This window comes from Schistocerca americana, chromosome 6 (genome assembly GCF_021461395.2).
Source record: "Schistocerca americana isolate TAMUIC-IGC-003095 chromosome 6, iqSchAmer2.1, whole genome shotgun sequence".
Lineage (NCBI taxonomy): Eukaryota > Metazoa > Arthropoda > Insecta > Orthoptera > Acrididae > Schistocerca > Schistocerca americana.
In genome coordinates, this window is record NC_060124.1 from 612,882,887 (window position 1) to 612,904,917 (window position 22,031).

Consider the following 22,031-nt stretch of genomic DNA (forward strand, 5'->3'; position numbering starts at 1 on the left):
CATAAGGGCAACCCAATTCATCCTCTGTATCTCTTTCTTCAGTATTTTAAATGACAGGTCCTTTTCAATTCCCTTAAAATCTAAGCCTTTTTCCTCCTCCTGATTACGAGATTCACTTCTTTTAGTTTTAATGAGATTGAGATATTTCAGATGCCTCATTCCCCTCCCCCCCCCCCCCCTCCCCCCAACCTTAAACTTAAATATGTACTTGCGAAATTAAATCTAAGGCTAAAAATACACTGTACCTGATTACTTTCCAGAAACATTTTACTTACCGCTGTCACACTTAGAGCTCTAGCAAGTCGCTCCTTACGAGATAAAGTTTCCAACTCTGAGAGGAGGAGGTTGTACTGACGCTTCAGTCTTTCCCTAGCCAAGGCCTGGCTGCTCCGACACTGTTGCAGCTGTTCCCGATGTAGCTTTGTTTTAAGGCTTTCCTTCTGTGTTGCTTCTGATGCAACTGTAACTTCTTCAGCAAGCTGCACTGCAGTTTTCTGCAAAGAAAACATGAATTTTTCAGGAGTCCCAACTGAATGCTCATTTGGCATTGCTCCCATCCTTAAATAATTTTACTTGTTTAGTACTAGGTATGTTGTTGTTGTGGTCTTCAGTCCTGAGACTGGTTTGATGCAGCTCTCCATGCTACTCTATCCTGTGCAAGCTGCTTCATCTCCCAGTAACAACTGCAACCTAAATCCTTCTGAATCTGCTTAGTGTATTCATCTCTTGGTCTCCCTCTACGATTTTTACCCTCCACGCTACTAGGTATAGACAGCCCATAGTAACAGTCAGGTCTACTATATAAATAAGTATTCCTACGAGATATACCATTTGTGTGTGTGTGTGTGTGTGTGTGTGTGTGTGTGTGTGTGTGTGTGTGTGTGTGTTGTGGCACACCACAATCTATTGCAAGGTGATACAGGAGAAGCTTTGATAAGCAGCTAAGTCAAGTGGAGTGTCTCAACCAGAGGCTCCGCTGATTCTGTGAGGGTTTTTGATACAGACTTCTGGATCTACTTTACATGATGGAGAATTATGAGATTTCCCTTGAGAGGTCAGAGGTGCGCTACACAGAGGGGGCAGGCCTGAGCTCCTTCGAAAAACGCTCGCCACTTGATCTACACAGAGCGAAATCAGCTTCCATACTAAGTAAATACACTTTGAATGTCAAGATTCTAACAATGAATTACCAATGCATTTGTAACAAAGCGCTTGAATTCACTGCCCTCCAGGAAAGCTGTCATGCCAAAAGTACACAAGGAACTCAGAGCTGGAGGAAGCACAAAGCACAGAGCTCCAAAATATTTAATGAGTCCTGGAAAAAACATTGAAAAGACAGGTTAGATATCATATGAGAGAGATGTTCACTGCAGTCAACAAAAATATTATGCCTATTCAGGTTGAAACTGAGTCTTACCAAAGTTATCTGCATCTGAATAACCACCGAAGGTGATCTCAAGCTAATTATCAAATGTTTTTACTGGCCACCTGATTCTGCCATAACGGTCGGTAGTGTAACAGATCACAACTCATGAACTGTAGTACATGTTACATTTGATTCCTACACTATCAGACAGACAGAATGAGCAGCAATCTGTGACTGTTGAGGGTGCTGTAACTTATGCAACAGTTCCATCGTAGAGTGACTGCAGCAGAGTATAGGATGACTTGGACAGAATTTCTATTTGGTATGATGAATGGCAGCCTGCTTTAAACATTGCAAAACATAAGTTAATGCTGATTGATAAGAAAAAAAATCCTGCAATACACAAATACAGCATTAGCAGTATGCTGCTTAACACAGTCACGTCAATTTAAATTTGAGAATAATGTTGCAAAGTGACATGAAATGGGATAAGTAGGAAAGGACAGTTGTAGGAAGGCAAATGGTTGACTTCAGAATTCTAGGCAGATGGTAGCTCACCCGTAAAGGAGATTACATATAAAACACTAGTGCATCCTTTCTAGCGTACTGCTCAAGTATTTGGGATTCCCGCCAAATCAGATTAAAGTAAGACATTAAGGCAATTCAGAGTCTTGCTGCTAGATTTGCTGCCATTAGGTTTAACTGACACACAGGTACTATGGAAATGCTCTGGAACTGAGATAGTAGTCCCTTGAGCCAAGAAAACATACTTTTTGTGAAACACTATTGAGAAATTATAGAGGACAGGTGTTTGTAACTGGCTGCAGAACAATTCTACTGCCACCAATGTAGGTCCCGTGTAGGGATCATCGAGACAGAGGACGAGGAATTAGGGCTAGTACAGAGGCATATAGACAGTAGATTGTCCCTCACTCCATTTGTGAGTGGAATAGGAAAGGGAATGACTAGCAGTGGCTTGTAGAGACTGTACGTGCACGTAGGCATGGATGTAAATATAGAAATAAGCAAGATAATATTTTTATTCATTCTTTATTACCAGAGGGGCATTCTGTTAGTAAAAGAGTGAATGGCCTTTCAGACGATGATGCACAAATTTTAACACTAAAATGTTATTGTACACGAACAACTGTTATATAATTATAAATTATGTAGGAAACCTAACCCAATGTCAATAGAGAGTTTTTTTTAAACCTTGTTACGGAAGCAGTTTATCGTTTTATTCCACATAATTTGCTATCAAATGTACAGTTCAGTTTTAGAAGTGGTTAAACAACTAACTTTTCTCTGTGAGGTACTGAATGCTAGGCTCTTTTTTGATTTAACTAAGGCATTTGACTGTGTTGATCGCAAAATGTTGCTCCAGAAGTTGAACATTATGGAATACAGGGCGTAGCTCACAACTGGTTCACCTCTTACTTTGATAAACAGCAAAAGTTCATTATCCACAGAGTTGAGAATGGCTATGAAGTAGGGTCTGAGTGAGACACGGTCAAATGGGGGAGCAGTGGGGGGGGGGGGGGGGATAGCAGGAGGGTGGCAGGGACATCAGTGCTGGGGTCATTCCTGTTCCTTATTTATATAAATGATATGCCCTCTAGTATTACAAGTGATGCTAAAATATTCCTGTTTGTTGATGACACTAGCTTGGATGTAAAAGATATTATGTGCAACATTGGCACTGTTTCAAATAGCGCAGTTCATGATCTAAGTTCATAGCCTGTAGAAATTCAGTAGTGCTAAAACACAGTAAGACTCAGTTTTTACAGTTTCTAACACACAATTCAACAGAACCCGATGTTTTAATTTCACAGAATGGGCGTAAGATCAGTGAAACTGAACAGTTCAAACTTCTAGGTGTTCAGATAGAAAGCAAACTGCTCACATTCAGGATATTGTTTAAAGAATTAATGCTTTCATTTTTACTATTTGAACATCTGAAGTAAGTGATAGTTCAACACAAAAAATGGTCTACTTTACTTCTTTTCATTCACTTGTGAGATATGGTATTATATTTTGGGGTAACTCTTCCCATTCTCAAAGGATATTTTTAGCTCAGAAGCTGGTGGTCCACGCAATAATTGGTGTAAATTCACAAACGTGTTGTTGACTCCTGTTCACTAGTCTGGGTATTCTGACATTGACCCCTCAATACATATATTCTTTACTGTCATTTCTTGTTCACAATATCTACATCTACATCTACATGACTACTCTGCAATTCACATTTAAGTGCTTGGCAGAGGGTTCATCGAACCACAATCATACTATCTCTCTACCATTCCACTCCCGAACAGCGCGCAGGAAAAACGAACACCTAAACCTTTCTGTTCGAGCTCCGATTTCCCTTATTTTATTTTGATGATCATTCCTACCTATGTAGGTTGGGCTCAACAAAATATTTTCGCATTCGGAAGAGAAAATTGGTGAGTGAAATTTCGTAAATAGATCTCGCTGCGACGAAAAACGTCTTTGCTGTAATGACTTCCATCCCAACTCGCGAATCATATCTGCCACACTCTCTCCCCTATTACGTGATAATACAAAACGAGCTGCCCTTTTTTTGCACCCTTTCGATGTCCTCCGTCAATCCCACCTGGTAAGGATCCCACACTGCGCAGCAATATTCTAACAGAGGACGAACGAGTGTAGTGTAAGCTGTCTCTTTAGTGGACTTGTTGCATCTTCTAAGTGTCCTGCCAATGAAACACAACCTTCGGCTCGCCTTCCCCACAATATTATCTATGTGGTCTTTCCAACTGAAGTTGTTCGTAATTTTAACACCCAGGTATTTAGTTGAATTGACAGCCTTGAGAATTGTACTATTTATCGAGTAATCGAATTCCAGCGGATTTCTTTTGGAACTCATGTGGATTACCTCACACTTTTCGTTATTTAGCGTCAACTGCCACCTGCCACACCATACAGCAATCTTTTCTAAATCGCTTTGCAACTGATACTGGTCTTCGGATGACCTTACTAGACGGTAAATTACAGCATCATCTGCGAACAACCTAAGAGAACTGCTCAGATTGTCGCCCAGGTCATATATATATATATATATATATATATATATATATATATATATATATATATATATATATATATCAGGTGTTTCCCAGGGAAGTGTCCTGGGACCTCTGCTGTTCCATATATATATATATATATATATATATATATATATATATATATATATATATATATATGGAACAGCAGAGGTCCCAGGACACTTCCCTGGGAAACACCTGATATCACTTCAGTTTTACTCTATGATTTGCCGTCTATTACTACGAACTGTGACCCTCCTGACAGGAAATCACGAATCCAGTCGCACAACTGAGATGATACCCCATAGGCCCGCAGCTTGATTATAAGTCGCTTGTGAGGAACAGTGTCAAAGCTTTCCGGAAATCTAGAAATACGGAATCAACTTGAGATCCCCTGTCGATAGCGGCCATTACTTCGTGCGAATAAAGAGCTAGCTGCGTTGGACAAGAATGATGTTTTCTGAAATCATGCTGATTATGTATCAATAGATCGTTCCCGTCGTGGTGATTCATAATGTTTGAATACAGCATATGCTCCAAAACCCTACTGCAAACAGACGTCAATGATACAGGTCTGTAGTTGGATGGATTACTCCTACTACCCTTTTAAACACTGGTGCGAACTGCGCAATTTTCCAATTTGTAGGTACAGATCTATTGGTGAGTGAGCGGTTGTATATGATTCAGCTTATTACCAATAATCAGCAGCTTTAACTAAGTTAATACTAGGCAGAAATCCAATCTGCATTTGGATTGCACATCCTTAACTCTTATGCAGAAAGATGTGCAGTATACTACTGCATCCATTTTCAATAAGCTACCACAAGAACTCAAAAATATTAGCAGCAGTCCATGTGCTTTCAAATCAAAGCTGAATAATTTTCTCATGGGTCACTCCGCGTATTCTCCCAAGGGCTTCCTTGAAAAATTAAGCTGATTCCTGTTTATATTGTCGATTGCATTTACGTAAACCTATGCTGTAATTTCATGTACTGATGCGTTCTATGACCTTTGAGATTTGCTCCTGAATTTGATCTTATGGAACTAAACATGTAAAATAAAAAGATAAAAATAAAAATAAGACATATTGTGAATGAGGAAACAGAAATGTACAGTAATAGTATTGTAGATTTTAATATTCTGCTGAAGTCCTGCACAAAAACAGTGTATAAAAGCAGTGAGATTAGGGCTGTCCACCTCTGACTAACAGAATCACTTTCAGCTTTAGATTGGGACTCGATCAATGCAGCCATAGTAGCACAATAGATGTCGTCACTAATGAAAATCAAGGAAAAGCAGAATGAGAAATTCAGCTGCATTTCACAAAACATGGGGAAAGACATAAAACAACACAACATACCATTAACAACATGACGGCGAGAAACACTGGTATGGATGCAATGTAGGCACTTAAGAAGGCAGTGGATTATTTAAGTTCATTTTATTTTTATACAGTGGAGATCATTTTTACCAGGGGGATGGTATCGTAAGGGGAGCTCATCAGCTCCTGTTATACCCAATCTGTTTTTGGTATCTACACACTACAGGTTAACATGCTCCAGTGCAGAAACATTCTGTTCCGAGCACCTTCATGCATCAGTCAGAAACCATTTCAGATGCTGAAAATATGCCAAAAGAATTGAGACAGTTATGGAAGGTATTCAAGAAAAACGAGCACTGACAAATTACGCAAGGCTTTTCACCAATGACTTGTAAGTAGAAAATGCCAAGGAGGATGTGAAGCAGCTCATGTTTTTGTCGTAGTGTGGCTCAGTCATATGAAAGATTAGCCAGTTTCTAAACAGGCATAAAATCAACGCAGTCTTCAGATCTCCAGCATAAGTTCACAAACTTGCGAGGCTCATGAAAGAAGAGGTGTGCCTCAAAGCACCAGCCACATTCAAAATACCATGTGGATGTGAACAATTTTGTGTCCGACAGACTGTTTACACAACTGAACTTGCCATATAGAACCTGATAAATCTGCAGTAGCAGAACATGGTCTAGGAAACAACAAACCGAATTTTATTCAATGAGACATCTATTATTAAATGCATAAATGATTTCTGGGATAGTGTTATAAAAAAAGTGACCGAGATAAAAAGATGATGGTCTGCAGCTAAGCACAGCTCAAGACCCAGCTATAAGAAGGCAGGCAGTGATCTTGCAACAAAAAGCTTATCTTATATGAGGCTCAACTGTCCACCAATGTCGTCATGAGTGGTAGCATAGCTATTTAAGGATGGCAGCAGCAAATCAAATGATAGTCACCACAGGACAATGACCAAGGAGCACTTGGCCAAAGGCTCATGGATATTTAACCAATTGGATGCTTGAGAAAATTTTATCTAATGCTGATCCACTTCTGCCAATCATGGCATTGTTACCAAACACACAAAATGTGTACCAGCCAATACTATCTTAATGTAATGAGATATTATAGGAAATAGCCACTTGGAGAATTAGACTTAATATGACATAAATACTCAGGAAAAATGAGTATCTGTAAATAATGATTTGGGATATCAAAAAGATTATTGTAAACGTGATTGAAACATGACTACACAGTACCAAGTATCACAGAAAATACACAAGAAATTTGTACAAGACAATAAACATACTCTGAACTGTGAGTTATGTTGGTTTCCAATGGTAGCATATGAACGATTCTAATACATTGTTTTCATTGCAGTGTAATAATGTCATTAACTACAAAAATGAAATGGCTGTCACTTATTTTTCATTGTCCTATGTGAAATACTGCATTGTTGCTACTGCACTGATCATAATCAGTCAATATTATTTTGAGAAAATAAGAAGAACTAATGATGTCATTAAAAATTTGTCCAGTTTTCAAGCACACACATTGAAAAATTCTCTCTCTCTCTCTCTCTCTCTCTCTCTCACACACACACACACACACACACACACAACCACACACACACACAAACCTGAGTTATATTTTTCCATGACTTTGTATCCCCACACCCCCTGCAGTAAGGGAGAGTGATAGTTTGAAGACCCTACTGTCATCGGTAGACAGAAATTTTGTGATACTGAGGGATCCTACAGTCCAAGTTTAGCAACTGACAAAGCAGGATATGTGCAATGTGTATCCATCACAGGTAAGTGAGCACGATTGCTTAATGAACTCTGGCTCTATGCATATGATGAATCCATCCCATCGAGATGGCACAGATGATGTTTAATGTACTCATGACTGAATTTTAGGTGTGTTATTGTTATATAAAATTTTCATAGTACAGTTTGTACCATGTATCAGTAAAATGCAGATCTCTGTGTGTTTTTACTTTAGTGATGTCCTCTGGCAGTATTACATATTTTCACTTGTTTTTTAATGCTACCTTGAACTTGATCACAAAATCTGAGCAACGGACCTTATCATACTTACGAGTGTTCAAGGTAATTGCTTCTTGACTACCCTAAGCAACTGCTTCGTTCACTAACTTGTCAGCCATTTCATTCCTGTGAAGGTCACGATGGCCTTTTACCTGTGCAAAAATAACTTCATTGTTCTTCCTATATGTATTCCACACATTAGAATATCTTCTACACCAGGGAGTTGTTTGCATAAGCTCCTGCAGTTGAGACACAGGAAGATTTATTCACAATACAGGTTCATCACAATCTGGGTCACTGTCTTATGTCAGGCCTGTGGTATCTTGCAGTACATTGATGGCTATTTCGCATCCCTCTATTACTGTATTAACATGTGCTGCCCATTTTGATGTATGATCTATGGTTAACCTCAGCTACTTTCTTAGCTTTATGACTGGGATCTTGTATGTTCTCAAGCTGGTACTTTCGTTTTGAGGAATTCTATGGCGAATGTATGTAGACGATTTCCTGTTGGACAATGATATTGCTGGCTGTTTCTGTGTAGCCATGTAGGTAATTTCGTGGTATGAACACGTGTCTAGATTTCTCCTCTCAGTACGAATGTATAAATTTTAAGGACAACAATTATTGGCCCTAACTCCCTGTAAGTGAGTTGTATATATGTTAAACAACAGGAGTCACAATATGGCCCCCTTAATCAGGAAATCACTACAAGCCTTCAGGCCAACAGTTTCAAACCACTCCTGATCATTAAGTGTTGGTAGGACAGGAGGTCCTGTATACTGAAACATAAATTGATCAGGAACTCCCCACGTAAGTAATTTACTTATTATTATGGATATAGATACATTATGATGTATTTAGATGTAGGGATCATAGGCATATGTGATTATAAATACTGCTATTAAGTAGTAATTACTGCAGAAATGTCACTGCTTTTGCCACATTTCATATGACAAAGCAACACCGTTTCATTACAAGTGAAATTTCTCCCAACTACTCCCTAGCTTCGTTTTCAATATTTGACTTGTTTTTATGATCATATGTTGGAGATCTAGATAATTTTCCCATGTAGTTTTTGTTTTACAGCTTCCGAGGACTTCTTTTCATACCACACAGAAGGTTACCGGATTTGTATACATGTCCCTTTCTGTTGTGCCACTGGTTTCTCACAGGCATATTTTATTATTGCTTTGAAAATGTCGTGATGATCTCATTTGATCACCATTTGTGCTGTAATATATTTTTGTCTACGTTATCAGCTAAAGGCTCCTGAATCTGCCTTCCTGATCTCCCACTGGAGTTTGCAATACGGGAAGGTTCTGTAACTGATCATGACTGACACAGAGCAAGTAGGAAGAACCTTCTCACTCACTCAGTCCTCTGGATCCAACCCTTTCAATCTTATTTTCTCCCCTCAGGTTTTGCTTATATTTATATTTGTTTCATATTCTCTGTTTTATTATGATTGCAAAATGGAAAATGTGCATGAGAATAATCTAAATAATTTGTAAATCTTTTAACACTACATTTAGAACTGGTATCTATGATTAAATTTACCGTGCTTCAGCTCAGGTGATTTCACAAAGAGCATTACTTTATCTTCTTCATCACCACTATTTATTAAGTTTCATTAACTTTGTTTATAAGGATGTGTATTGTTGATATTATTACTACAGTTAACAACACAGGCACCATCAGTGATGGTTCTCTGAGTAAAGCTTGAAGACTGAACTTTGGCGCACACACACAGCTACAGAATATCAGATAATAGTCTAATATAATGTTCGGAACAGGTTAGAGCGCAATGTCATCGTAGAGGTGTTGGAGTTCCTCACAGCGCCTGTTCCAGAGGGCAAAAGGCACAGTCCAGCTCTTGCAGAACCTACGAATTGCACGAGGCAGTTCGGTGACATAAGCTTCAAAGTTGTTGCGTCCCATAACAGTGGCCGAGAACACGGGGAATTTATCGAGGAAACTACTGGGAAGGGATGGCCGACTCACCACATGATCCGCTGGTGTCGCATCACAAATTGCAAATCCCAGAGTGCGACAAAGGTCCGAGACAAGCAGGTTCTGTGCACCCGGGGTGGCAACCGCGACATTCTGAGCCCTGATGGAGGTAGCCCCATACCGTACACATCCGTGGAAGATCCCAACGATGAAAAACACATCGTTGCTAAAATTTTAGAGACCAGGAGAAATGATGGAGGGAGTGTCTACCCCAGTGAATAATTATGACTGCCGAATCTGTGTCAGTCTGGTAGGTGACCGGAAACTCATCGAGCTGCACATCCAGCCCCATCCTCTTCATGCTCATCAGTCTGTGTATAGTCCACTGTGATAAACGTGGAAGAGCAACACACTTCAGACTTATGTCCCATTTTGGCATATACTGCAGACTTTGCATGACAGAAGCTACAGTGCTGGAGGGGGTAATGAGGAAAGCACTGTGAGCAGGAGGGAGGGAATGCTGATGACAGCCAATAGGGAGCTCCTTATCCTGTTTGCAAAAGTGATGTTGGGCTGAGGAGCTGGTCAATGAAGACCGAGAAGCAAACACCAAAACTGGGTCTCACAAGGCTGATGAGGAGCAGAGAGATTGTTCGTAGGCACTGGTGACAGGGAGGCACGAGTCCAGTAAAGGGGCCTAGAGTTTGAGGAGATCACAATGGAGGGTCTTGCTGAGTGCGAACACCTTTTCGATTACCAGAAAGGAGGCACACAACTGGCAACACTGATCGTTACGAGAAAACCTACACTCCCACAATAGGCCTCAAAGACGAGCAATCTGTTCACAATAGGTTTCTACAGCTAACTTCTGGCAACAAAAAATCTTATGACAGGCTGCAGCAACGTGGATCTGGATGTGTAAGTACTCAGTAAGGGTAGCCTTTGATGTGAAGTATGGGCGGGCCCGGGACTTCAGGAGGAAGCTCCTCAATGATTTGAAACATTAGCTTATAGAAAGATGTGGCATTTGTCACCTCGTACATGCAGAAATGTTGTTTGAGCTGGGTGATGTAGCAGTACCAGAGCTGCACATTCTGGTCATAGGGCAGGAAGGGCAGGGGCAACTGGCATGTACTGCACAATGGCAAGACAATCTGCTTCAACTGGCCTAAGACAAGAGGAGCGGACTGGGAAATGGCTTCCAGCCATGCAACCAGCATCTTGTTAGTTTGCTACATCTGCTGGAGCAGGATGAGAACTGTGCGTGGGATGTCCTGGTTTTCTGCTCCATTTGGCATGGAAAACAGGACACCAAACACATGCTTCCTGAAATGAGATGCATGTATCAGTCTTTTACCTCATCACCAATGAAAAATCTCCCAAAAATTTATTCACAAAATTTGAAAGGACTTTGAACAAAATTGATTTGATGCCCGATTTGAAAAATGAAACAAAATTATTCTGAATATTCAAAAAATGGTCAACTTCTACCTGAAGTGTCCAGATCCAAAGACCAAAGAGTGTCAGTTTCTAGCAGGAAATTCAATCACCACCTGAGAAAAAACAGGGCGAAGTCACTACCCCTGGCACGTTTCTGAGGTAAAGCCCATGTATAGCACATGATATGAATCATTACTGAAAAATTCTCCAATCCTGAAATGGTCATGCTGAGAAGGACCCATCCGAGAAACGTGGAAGACAGAAGGAGCTGGCAGTGAGTGACAGACAGGGCACAAGCATGGCAGCGACTTCGGAGATGTACATCAGTCTTCAGCAGGTTGATGAACTGCCGGTTGCAGCCAAAGTGCATTCTCAAATGCTGACCATGAGATGATTTTCTTATTGACCGGTTCTCTTGTCGGTGGATGCATAACGTAGTCCAATCCGCGTGTGCCACTGGCAGGTGTGCACATCAATTGCTGGCTAGGTGTGGCTACTAGTATCACCCTCTGACAGCTCACCAGCTGTCTTCTTGTTGTGTTCTGAAGGTCAGCTGCTCGTAGTAAAGAGTCGCAGGAGTTTAAATGCAGTGGCTTGTGGATGGCTGCTGCCGGAGTTTTATGGAGGATGCACCACAGCGATCCACATGCTCGAAATGTAAAGGAAGTTGCTGACATGTGTACAATTCCTCTGTTTTGTGTCAAGAGTGGTCACTCGAGGCCCTCACCGTGCACATAGTTTACTGTATGGCACTTCTAAAATGATGGCCTGTAAATTCTCCTGTTCTATTCCACACTTACCTGAGAGACGTATCTGTGGTGTCCAACAATTTTCTCTAATGAATTGATTACAAGATTGCAACAAGTCTCGTCAGTTGCCATAGGAAGGCATTCACTATGAGCTCTGCCATACACGTTGAGTTTATCATCACCATTTCCTTCATTACAAATATGGACAACCTGAAGTCAAACATTACTGATACAATCGTCAGCATACATAGCTTTCATTCTTTTGTGGATTTCAATTTGAGGCATGTTTTCTATGGTTAGAAGCTCTATTACAGAATACTGTTTCTCATACACCAACATCGTTATATTACACAGTGGTTTGTTACACGTTACAATTCAGAGTCCTCTAACAGCACAGGCTTGAAACTTGGGTCAGTGAAATGGGAAAATTGACCGAGTAATATGCATGACTTGTAATACTTCAACCAATATAGAGAACAGAACAAAAAATTCAGAGTCATTATTGTTCAGCTTGCCCTCATATGAGCAGTTTCTTTGAAGGTCGCAGACACACGACACAAATGAAGTGAGCAACAGAGACTGAAATACTTTGGCACACTGCAATGAAGGTCAAGTCTTCTTCATGAACCACAGGATTACTATGTACCGTCCCAACTGCAATGTCCCACTGTAGCACTTCACATGCTAGTTTATGTCACTCATCAACCCTACACTTTCTTATTGTGAGGCTAAAAGAGAAACTTATACAAAAACTGGTGCAATTTGGAAATGTTGACCCATTCAGAACCAATCTTTCTATCTCCAGTTTGAATTATGCGGGTTGAAGGGCAGTTGCTGAAATTTAAGTCCATATCAGGGCTTTCCAGATTTATTTAATAATGTGATGGCAGATGAGATTTTATCAATTTCCTGTGTGCTCCTGCAACACAGTTCAGTACCTCCTTTTCCCCAAGATTTGTGACCTACTCTCTCTGACATCCCCAACTTAATCTTTATCAACCTTTGTCCTCACTAGAGGAGGGAATTCCTCTTATTCTGGTGTCTGGCTTTCCTTTTTAATCTTCTTTCTCTCTCTCTGATGAATGCATGACTTTCAATTTTATATGAGCCTACTGCAGTACTACCATTTCATCTACTAAAGGTAAGTACTTGCCTGCAACTCTGTCACAAATTATGAGTTTTTTCAACTGAATTGTTCTTTGATATGTGAGATCACAGAATTTTTATGGAATTAAATTATGGACTACCGCTAAAAACATTGAAAGTGCAAAGTTTTTGTAGCCTTGACCTCATATACAAGTAATGAAACACATTGGTGAAAATTTTATAAGGGGCGATCAAAAAGTTTCCCATACAGACCAGAATCAGTATACGAATCAGGTAAAATTGCTGTGATCTCTGACACACTTATCCCACAGAGGCACCAGGCAAAAGATATCCATTTGGTAAAACACAGTGTCCTGCTGCGTCAAGAAGTCCGCAACTACCAGCTGCACATCCCTGTCTGACACGAACTGTCAACCCTTTGCCAAAAGAAAATGATCGTACAGGGAGAGTTCAGGGCAGGGGCTCCAGTGTCTCCCACTTGAGTCAGCACAAATTCTGCATTACGCCATTTGCAATATGGAGACGTGCATTATCATCAAGCAGCAGCATCCCACAATGGTGGCTTTCGACAGATGTGCGGCCCCGTGCAGAGTCTTCACTGTCCAAAGGATGTCAACTGCTGTTTCTTCAGCAGCCAAGAAAGGAACAACAGCACACTGATCCTGTTTGGATGCTTCTGGTAACAGCATTGCCAAAGTTCACACTTCTGCATTTACCACACGCACCTCGGAAAGATACGAATGCCGCACTAACAACTTGCCTATGTGTCAGTGCTTATACACAGAGCTGACAAAAGTCATGGGATATTTCCCAACATTGTATCGGACCTCCTTTAATCCAACAATTTGTTGGAAGTCCCCTGCAGAAAAACTGAGCCATGCTACCTCTATACCCATCCATAGTTGCAAAACTTGCCAGTGCATTATTTTGTGCATGAACTGACCTGTTGATTACGTCCCATAAACGTTCGATGGAATTCATGTCACGTGATGTGGGTGGCCAAATCATTTGCTTGAATTTTCCAGAATGTTCTTCAAGCCAATCATGAACAATCATGGCCCAGTGACATGGTGAATTGTCATCCAGAACATGAAGTCCATGAATGGCTGCACACGGTCTCCAGTTAGATCAACATAGCCATTTCCAGTCAAAGATCAGTTCAGTTGAACCAGAGGATCTAGTTCATTCCAAGTAAACATGGCCCACACCATTATGGAGCTACCACCAGCTTGCACAGTGCCTTGTTGACAACTTGGGTCTATGGCTTCATGGGGTCTGTACCACAATGAGACCCTACCATCAGCTCTTACCAACAGAAATCGGGACATATCTGACCAGGCCATTGTTTTCCAGTCACCTAGAGTCCAACCGATATGGTCACCATCCAAGGAGATGTGCTGCAGGTGATGTGCTATTAACAAAGGCACCCGAGGTGGTTGTCTGCTGCCATAGGCCCTTAATGCCAAATTTTGTTGCTGACCTAATGGATATGTTTGTCGTATGTCCCACATTGATTTCTGAAGTTATTTCACGCAGTATTATTTGTCTGTTAGCACTGACAACTCTATGCAAATGGCACTGCTCTCGGTTGTCAAGTGAAGGTCATCGAAACTGCATTGTCCGTGATGAGAGGTAATACCTGAAATTTGGTATTCTTGGTGCTCTCTTGACACTGTGAATCTTGAAATTCCTGACATGCAATCATAATCACATTGGAAATCTTTTCAAATGAATCACCTGAATACAAATGGCAGTGCTGTCCTTTTATACCTCATGTATGCAATACTACTGCCATCTGTATATGCACATATCCTATCCCACGACTTCTGTAACCTCAGTGTAGACCTGCATTGGAGTTGCATTATGCTGCATATACACTGCAGCAAATGAAAATTTTTTGATCAGCTCTTACATTATAATGTTTATGAGATTCAAAAAATCAATGAATCACTATTGTAATATGTAGAACATTTTAGATGAGGGCAATATCATCTCAGTTATGTGACTGCATTTGTGATTTTCTGTCAGAGGTCATGATTCATAGTAATTGATGGAAAGGTTTTGAGTAAAACAGAAGTGATTTCTGGCATTCCTCAAGGTAGTGTTATAGGGCCTCTGCTGCTCCTTACCTTTATAAATGATTTAGGAGACAATAAATCTGAGCTGCCATCTTAGGTCCTTTGAAGATGATGCTGTCATTTATCATATAGTAATATCATAGGAGGATCAAGACAAATTGCAAAACAATTTAGAAACGATATTTGTGTGGTCTGAAAATTGGCTATTGACCCTACATAACAAAAAGCACTCCTCCACATGAGTACTAAAAGGAATCCATTAAATTTTGGTTACACAATAAATCAGCCAAATCTGAAGGCCGTTAATTCAACTAAATACCTAAGAGTTACAATAACAAACAACTTAACCTGTAAAGAACAAAAAGCAAAATGCTCTCAGGAAGGCAAACCGAAGACTGTGTTTTATTGGCAGAACAGTCAGAGAATGTGACACATCTACCAAAGAGCTATGCTATGCTTGTCTGTCCTATTTTGGAGCACTGTTGTGCAGTCTGGGATCCTTACCAGATAGAGTTAACAGAGTACATCGAGAAAGTTCAGAGAAGAGCATCATGTTTTGTATTATTGAGAAATACGGGAGAGAGTGCCACTGACATGACACAGGATTTTGAATGGACACCATTAAAACAAAGGCGTTTTTCATTGCAGTGGAATCTTCTCACGAAATCTGCAACACCAACTTTCTCCTCTGAATGCGAAAATATTTTGTTGACAGGAACCTAAATAGGGAGTAACAATCATCATCATAAAGGGAAATCAAGAGCCCACATGGAAAGATACAGGTGTTTGTTTTTTCCATGTGCTGTTCCAGACTGGAATAATATAGAATTATTGCGAAGGTGGATTGATAAACCCTCTGCTGTGCACTTATGCATGATTTGCAGAGTATCCATACAAATGTAGATGAAACATTTGTTTCATGTTTTAGCACTTCTTTGAGGTATTCCCCTGGTGGCATGTGGTGGTCAGAGTTCACCTGCAGACACCTTTACATCACAGCAAGTATAGGACACAGCTTGCAGCAATGTGTGGGCAGCTTCAGGAAAATCTCAGAGTAGATGACATTGAGAGTCATCAATGAAGAAGTTATACAGTTATGGGTGTACAAACATTATTGTGAAATATATGCAGAATGATGAGGTGCGAAGGTGATCTCCATTTGGAATGTGTATCTGAAAATGACTGTGTAATACGAGTAAATGTTCACGGTCACACGGATTGGCTGAACATAATTTTGAGAGTATAAATGAAAGAATAATTAGCATAACACATGAAGATTCAAGACTGTATCAACATTTTCACGGTTTTTCCAACAAGAACCTCCTTAGACATTATGTTAATTATGTCACATACAAGGGTACGTGCATGAATAAATAAACTGGATGATAAATCAGGCTCTGGTCTTGTTCCACGATTCAGATATTTTGTATAGGATCAGGTAAAATAAACTGTTATATTCCTGAAAACTCACACATACGGCCATTTTTCCCAAATACAATAATAATCACACTATTACCTTCATGTTACATATTTATTCAGTGAACAGAGTTCACGAAGCACTCTTCCATGTTGTGCTAAACACTCCCTAGGATAAATGAATCTGTAATGAGGATAATATTTTTGTTCCAAGATATAGTTGGTCACTACCATCACATATCTCAGCTACTGACAAACTATGTACTCGTACATTACATAGGGTACATAATGCATGGCTATGAAACTTAAAGAGATAACAAAAATCCCAAATTTAATTAATTATTCTAACCTGAAATGGTTCGTCAATTTTCTGAACAACGTCCTTTGGATGGAAGCACTGCTGCTGATACCGAGAGCTGTGGTCATAAAAGTGCACCTGGCGGCTGGACGGGTAAGATAGCACGCTCCTCCGTGATTCTTTTGATTGCCACACAGGAACTGTTCTGGGTCGAGAGTAGTGTGAAGCAGTCTCAGAACTTGTCAACTGTTCACTAATCATAGGTTGAAGCACAGATTTCTGTTCAGTGCTAGATATCTTCGACATATCTGATTTCGGGTCATTGGTCTCGCTATTCACAACTTCAGGTGGAGCCTGTTGATCTCGTACTGGTCCCTTGCTGTCAGTACCCAAAGATGATGTAGGATTTTGAGAAGATGACAACTGATCACTGGACATGAAGTACTGATCTGATCCTTTATCCCGGCTATCTGGTGTCTCCCTGGGAATGGATGTCACATTTTGAAGGAGGACAAAAACAGATAATTTTTTTACCTTATATTCATTTTCAAAAATCAAAAACTCGTGTACCGAAATGAAGTTTAATATTATTTTTAGCTACCTACCTGCTGCCGCCGCCACAATCGTCATCGTCTTCGTCATCGTCATCTATCACCTCAGGAAGTTCTAGAAACTGTGGCGATTTCTTTCTTCCTCGTATCTGTTCTGTGGCCCTGAAGTCTGAATAAGAATCCTTTGGCACCTTACCAAAATCTGCTGCACTGTCCACTGTATATGACTTTCCACTATATCTGGAAGATGTAGTAGGCTGAAATTCATAATAGGCAACCAGTAATTCCTCATCAGAACCTGAAGCTGGGATGAAGCTATCACTTGTGTCACCATCAAGTTGTACTAAATCTTTTGGTGTGTGTTCTGTTACCCTTGCATGTTGTACTTTCTTAGGTCCAGTACTCATGGGCCGATGAGGTACTATATTATTTGGTGGAGCTCTCTGAACATTTACTGCAGTTGACATCAATGGTACTCTTTCTGCTCTGTAACATAAAGGTTAAGTGAAGTCAGTCTGCAGTTCATAGCTTATTTATAATTAAATATGATGGCACTCATCAAACTTAAGAACTTCAATAAAAGTTCAACAAAAATTTTTGTAAGTCTCTTTGCTTTAGGTAAAGGAACTACTAGCATCTATTCTGATAATTTTCACACACATGAAAAATAAACATTACTTAGATGGAATGTTCACACAGTGTCATTAGTACGTAAACCAGGCAATATAACTTTGGAAGCTCCCATTTTGATAAGACCAATTGATAAAATTATCCTGTATAGTTTTATGTTGTCCAGTTTTTGTCAGTGTTTCCAGGTATCTTTGTTGCAGCTGCTTGTGTGTTTTTAGGAGATAACCACGAGAACAAACTATGTACTTGTACATTACATAGGGTACATAATGCATGGCTATGACTAAATTTGGTGATGTTCATATGTGTGACACAGGAGAAGCAGAAACTCACACATGTGAACATATTTGTGTAAACAAATGCTACATACTGTAAAGAAGACATGTTAAGTTGCAGGGAGGCAGAATTAAAAGACACTTACATAAAGCTTTCGGACACAGCCTTCATCAGCTACAGGTGTGCTTGCTTGTGTGTTTTTCTCTTTTCCTGAAAGCATTATTTAAGTGTCTTAATTGTGTCTGTCAGCAACTTAATGTGTCTTCTTTATAGTAAGTAGCAATCTGTCTTTTCCTACATTGTTGATAAATCAGCATCTGTAACATCTTTGGTTGTACAGAATGATTATGATGCCATTAAGTGGCTGTGATTTCATAGTACAATAAACATCTGTCATGAGTTGGAAAAAAAGTACCATTTATATAACTACTGTGTAAAAGTCATACTATAACCTTCTAAAGATCATATTTAATAAAAATAACTAAGAGTACAATCACTCTTTTGAAAATGAGAATAAATTCTCAAAACGATGATGTAAAATGAAACTGATACATGATCCTCAGATGAAAGAATATAACAACTTGAATAAATTGTAAAAATGGTGTAATAAGATGAATGTGAATTCACATTACACTACATTAGAATGACAACATGATCATTATTAAGACTATTATTCTTCACTGTAGCAGTCTGATTCATGGTGTGTGTTCCTTTGTTCTGAATGATAAATTTCTCTTGTTCAACATCTCCTCATCACTTCCTCTACTCTCCTAAAAAAGGAAACTACAGTTCTGAAAGTTGGAAATGCTCTTATCTATTTTTGTGAGCTTCGGTATGGTCAACAGGAAGTGGAGCCCCTTGAAAGTACGCAGTAGCCAGCCCTTTATGATTATTACTACTGCTGTTGTTATTTAACAATATAAGGAATTAGACAGATTTTGTTTTCTGTTCAGAGGTGCCAGTTGTGTGTTGGCTGAGTGTGCATGAAGTGTGCTTGCTTGGGTAAATGTGTGTATATTTTCTTTGCTGAGGAAAGCTTTGGCCAGTAGCTGCATGTGCAAGTCTTTTAGTTGTGCCTGTCTGCAACTCGGTGAGTCATCTTTACGGTGAGTAACAATCTGTTCTCTTCCCTATAATATTGTTATTCCAACCTGGAGTTTCCAGTGTTTATTATTATTATTATTATTTTTATTATTGTTATTATTGTTATTATTGTAATTATATAATGGGAGAGCAAATGAATCTGAATTGTATTTTGTAAACTTCACTGAATCAACAAAACAAAAATACAACCACTTCATTGTTCTAGAGTATCTCCTCACTTTGCTTTGTAACTTTTTGATTCCATCCTTGAAGAAAGAAGAGGGATGTGTGCGCAGCCATAGGCACATGAACTCCTCTATCGCTTCTTTGGCAGCAAGTCATCTGAGTTCCTTCTTTCAGCAGTCCAAGCATTTGGTAGTCACAGGGTGATAAACTTGGACTGTAAAGAGGATGTTCTAGAGTTGCTCTATACGTTTCCCCAGTTTTTCCCTTGGTACAGTCACAGACTGTGACCTCGCATTGTTGTGCAGAAGAAACATATTTCGGTTCTGTTGTCAGTGTCATTTTTTGCAGTATGTGACTTTTGCCTGAACCAAAAGCTACATTCATTGTTCTGCGTTAATGCTGGAAGTCCAGTAGAAAAACACTTCCAGAGACCCAAAACAGGGTTGCAAGCACCATTCCAACAGACACGAGCATTCTGGCATCACTCAGCCCAGGTTCATCTCAGGCTTGTTTCCTTGTTACAATTCTGGGATGTAATTGGGTACACACAATCCATTGTGTGCCTTCTTTCACAAGAAACTTGATTATATGCTCGAACTGGAGTAGGTACTGGTGGTAGCATGTATGGGACTGGTATTGCATCTAGGTCTGTTACAGGGATATGAGACATGAGGCAAGGGGTTGAGAGCACTTGTTGTGTAGGGATGGACGAGGGTATTGTGCAAATTTGGTGGGTGGTGCAATACCATTGTGGGAGGGGTGAGAAGGATAGTGTGTATGACATTCCTTATTTCATGGCACAACGAGAGGTAGTCAGAACCGTGACGGAGAGAATGTTTCAGTTGCTCCAGTCCTGAGGAGTACTGAGTCATGAGGGACTGCGTCTCTGTGGCTGGACAGTAGGAGTTTGGGAGGTGGTGGGTGACTGGAGAGGCAAGGCACGGGAGATCTGTTTTTGTACAGGGCTGGGAGGGTAATTACAGTCTGAGAAGGCCTCAGTGAGACCACCAGTATATTTCAAGAGAGACGGTTTGTCACTGTGTATGGGATGGCCACGGGTGGCTAGGCTGTATGAAAGGGATTTCTTGACATGTAATGGGTGGTATCTGTCAAAGAGGCGGTATTGCTCATGATTGGTATGTTTTTTATGGACTGGGGTACTGATGAAGCCATCTTTAAGGAGTGGGTCAACATCGAGAAAGGTGGCTTGTTGGGTTGAGTAGGACCAGGTGCAGCAAATGTGGGAGAAGGTGTTGAGGTTGTGGAGGAATGTGGATAGGGAGTTCTTACCCTTAATCCACACCATGAATATTCCATTAATGAATCAAAACCAGGTGAAGGGTTTGCGATTTTGGGTGTTTAGGAAGGATTCCACTAGATGGCCCATTAATAGGTTGACATAGGATAGTGACATGTGAGTACCCATTGCCCTACCACAGATGCATTCAAAGATGAACTAATTGTGGGTGCGGATATAGTTGTTCAAGGTGACTAGGAAGGAGGTTGTTGGTTTGGAATACATTGAGCATTGGGAAAGATAGTGTTCAACAGTGGTAAGGCCATGGACATTAGGGATGTTAGTATAAAGGGAGATGGCATCAATGGTGACAAGCAGGGAACCATGTGATAAAGGAACAGGGACTGTAGAGAGTTGGTGGAGGAAATGGTTCCTATCTTTTATATTGGAGGATAGACTGTGGGCAATAGGTTGAAGATGTTGGTCAACGAGAGTGGAGATTCTCTCATTGGGGCACAGTAACTAGCCCCAATGGGGTTCCTGAGTGGTTGGGTTGGTTGGTTTAAAGGCGGGAGAAGGGACCAAACTACAAGGTCATCGGTCCCTTGTTCCCACAGAAAGAAAGGAAAAGCCACAAGAACGAAGGGAAGGCAACAGATACTAAATGAAACAAAAGAGGACAAGAAAACAAAGAGACGCTAGAAACAGAAGAGAGTAAAACGTGAAAGCTGATTACAGTGGTTGGCCAACCACAAGAATAAAAAAAAGGGAAAGCCAGCCACTCTGCAACACATTAAAACCTCCACCCTAAAAGCACTAGGGTGGAGGACACAGAGGGACAAAGGGCATGCACTAAAACCTACATAGAAGTATAAAACCCACTCTCACGGAGAAAACGTAAAACTAAAGCTGCTGTGGAGGCATTGCCGCCTAACACCAAAGGCAGGGTGCTGGGAAAGTTAGAAGTCTGCCGCAGGGTGGCTAAAAGTGGCCAGTCCAGCAAGAGGTGGACAACTGTCATTTGGGAGCCACAGCGACACTGAAGTGGGTCCTCGCGACGGAGTAGGTAACCATGCGTTAGCCACGTATGGCCAATTTGGAGCCGGCAGAGGACAACTGATTACCTGCGAGAGGCCTGCATGAAAGACTTCCACACATTCATAGTCTCCTTAATGACACGCAGTTTGTTATGCCATTCCATCTCCCACAGCTGGAAAACCCTGCGGTGTAAGACAG

The 22,031-nt window shown here is 40.5% G+C and overlaps 1 protein-coding gene across 3 annotated transcripts in view; it reads right to left on the bottom strand.

Moving 5' to 3' along the window:
* The window catches only part of LOC124619594, a 227,025-nt gene that overhangs the window by 67,967 nt on the left and 137,027 nt on the right, over nt 1–22,031 (bottom strand). The window contains exons 4-7 of one of the 3 annotated variants that reach the window (XM_047146096.1): nt 17,755–17,869; nt 17,438–17,640; nt 16,884–17,313; nt 276–494 (exon numbers count right to left, since the gene is read on the bottom strand). In XM_047146096.1, coding sequence (XP_047002052.1) covers nt 276–494; nt 16,884–17,313; nt 17,438–17,640; nt 17,755–17,869 — 967 coding nt within the window. Of the gene's footprint in view, nt 1–275; nt 495–16,883; nt 17,314–17,437; nt 17,870–22,031 lie in introns of all 3 variants that reach the window. The other 2 variants (XM_047146095.1, XM_047146097.1) reach the window with 2 other exon arrangements.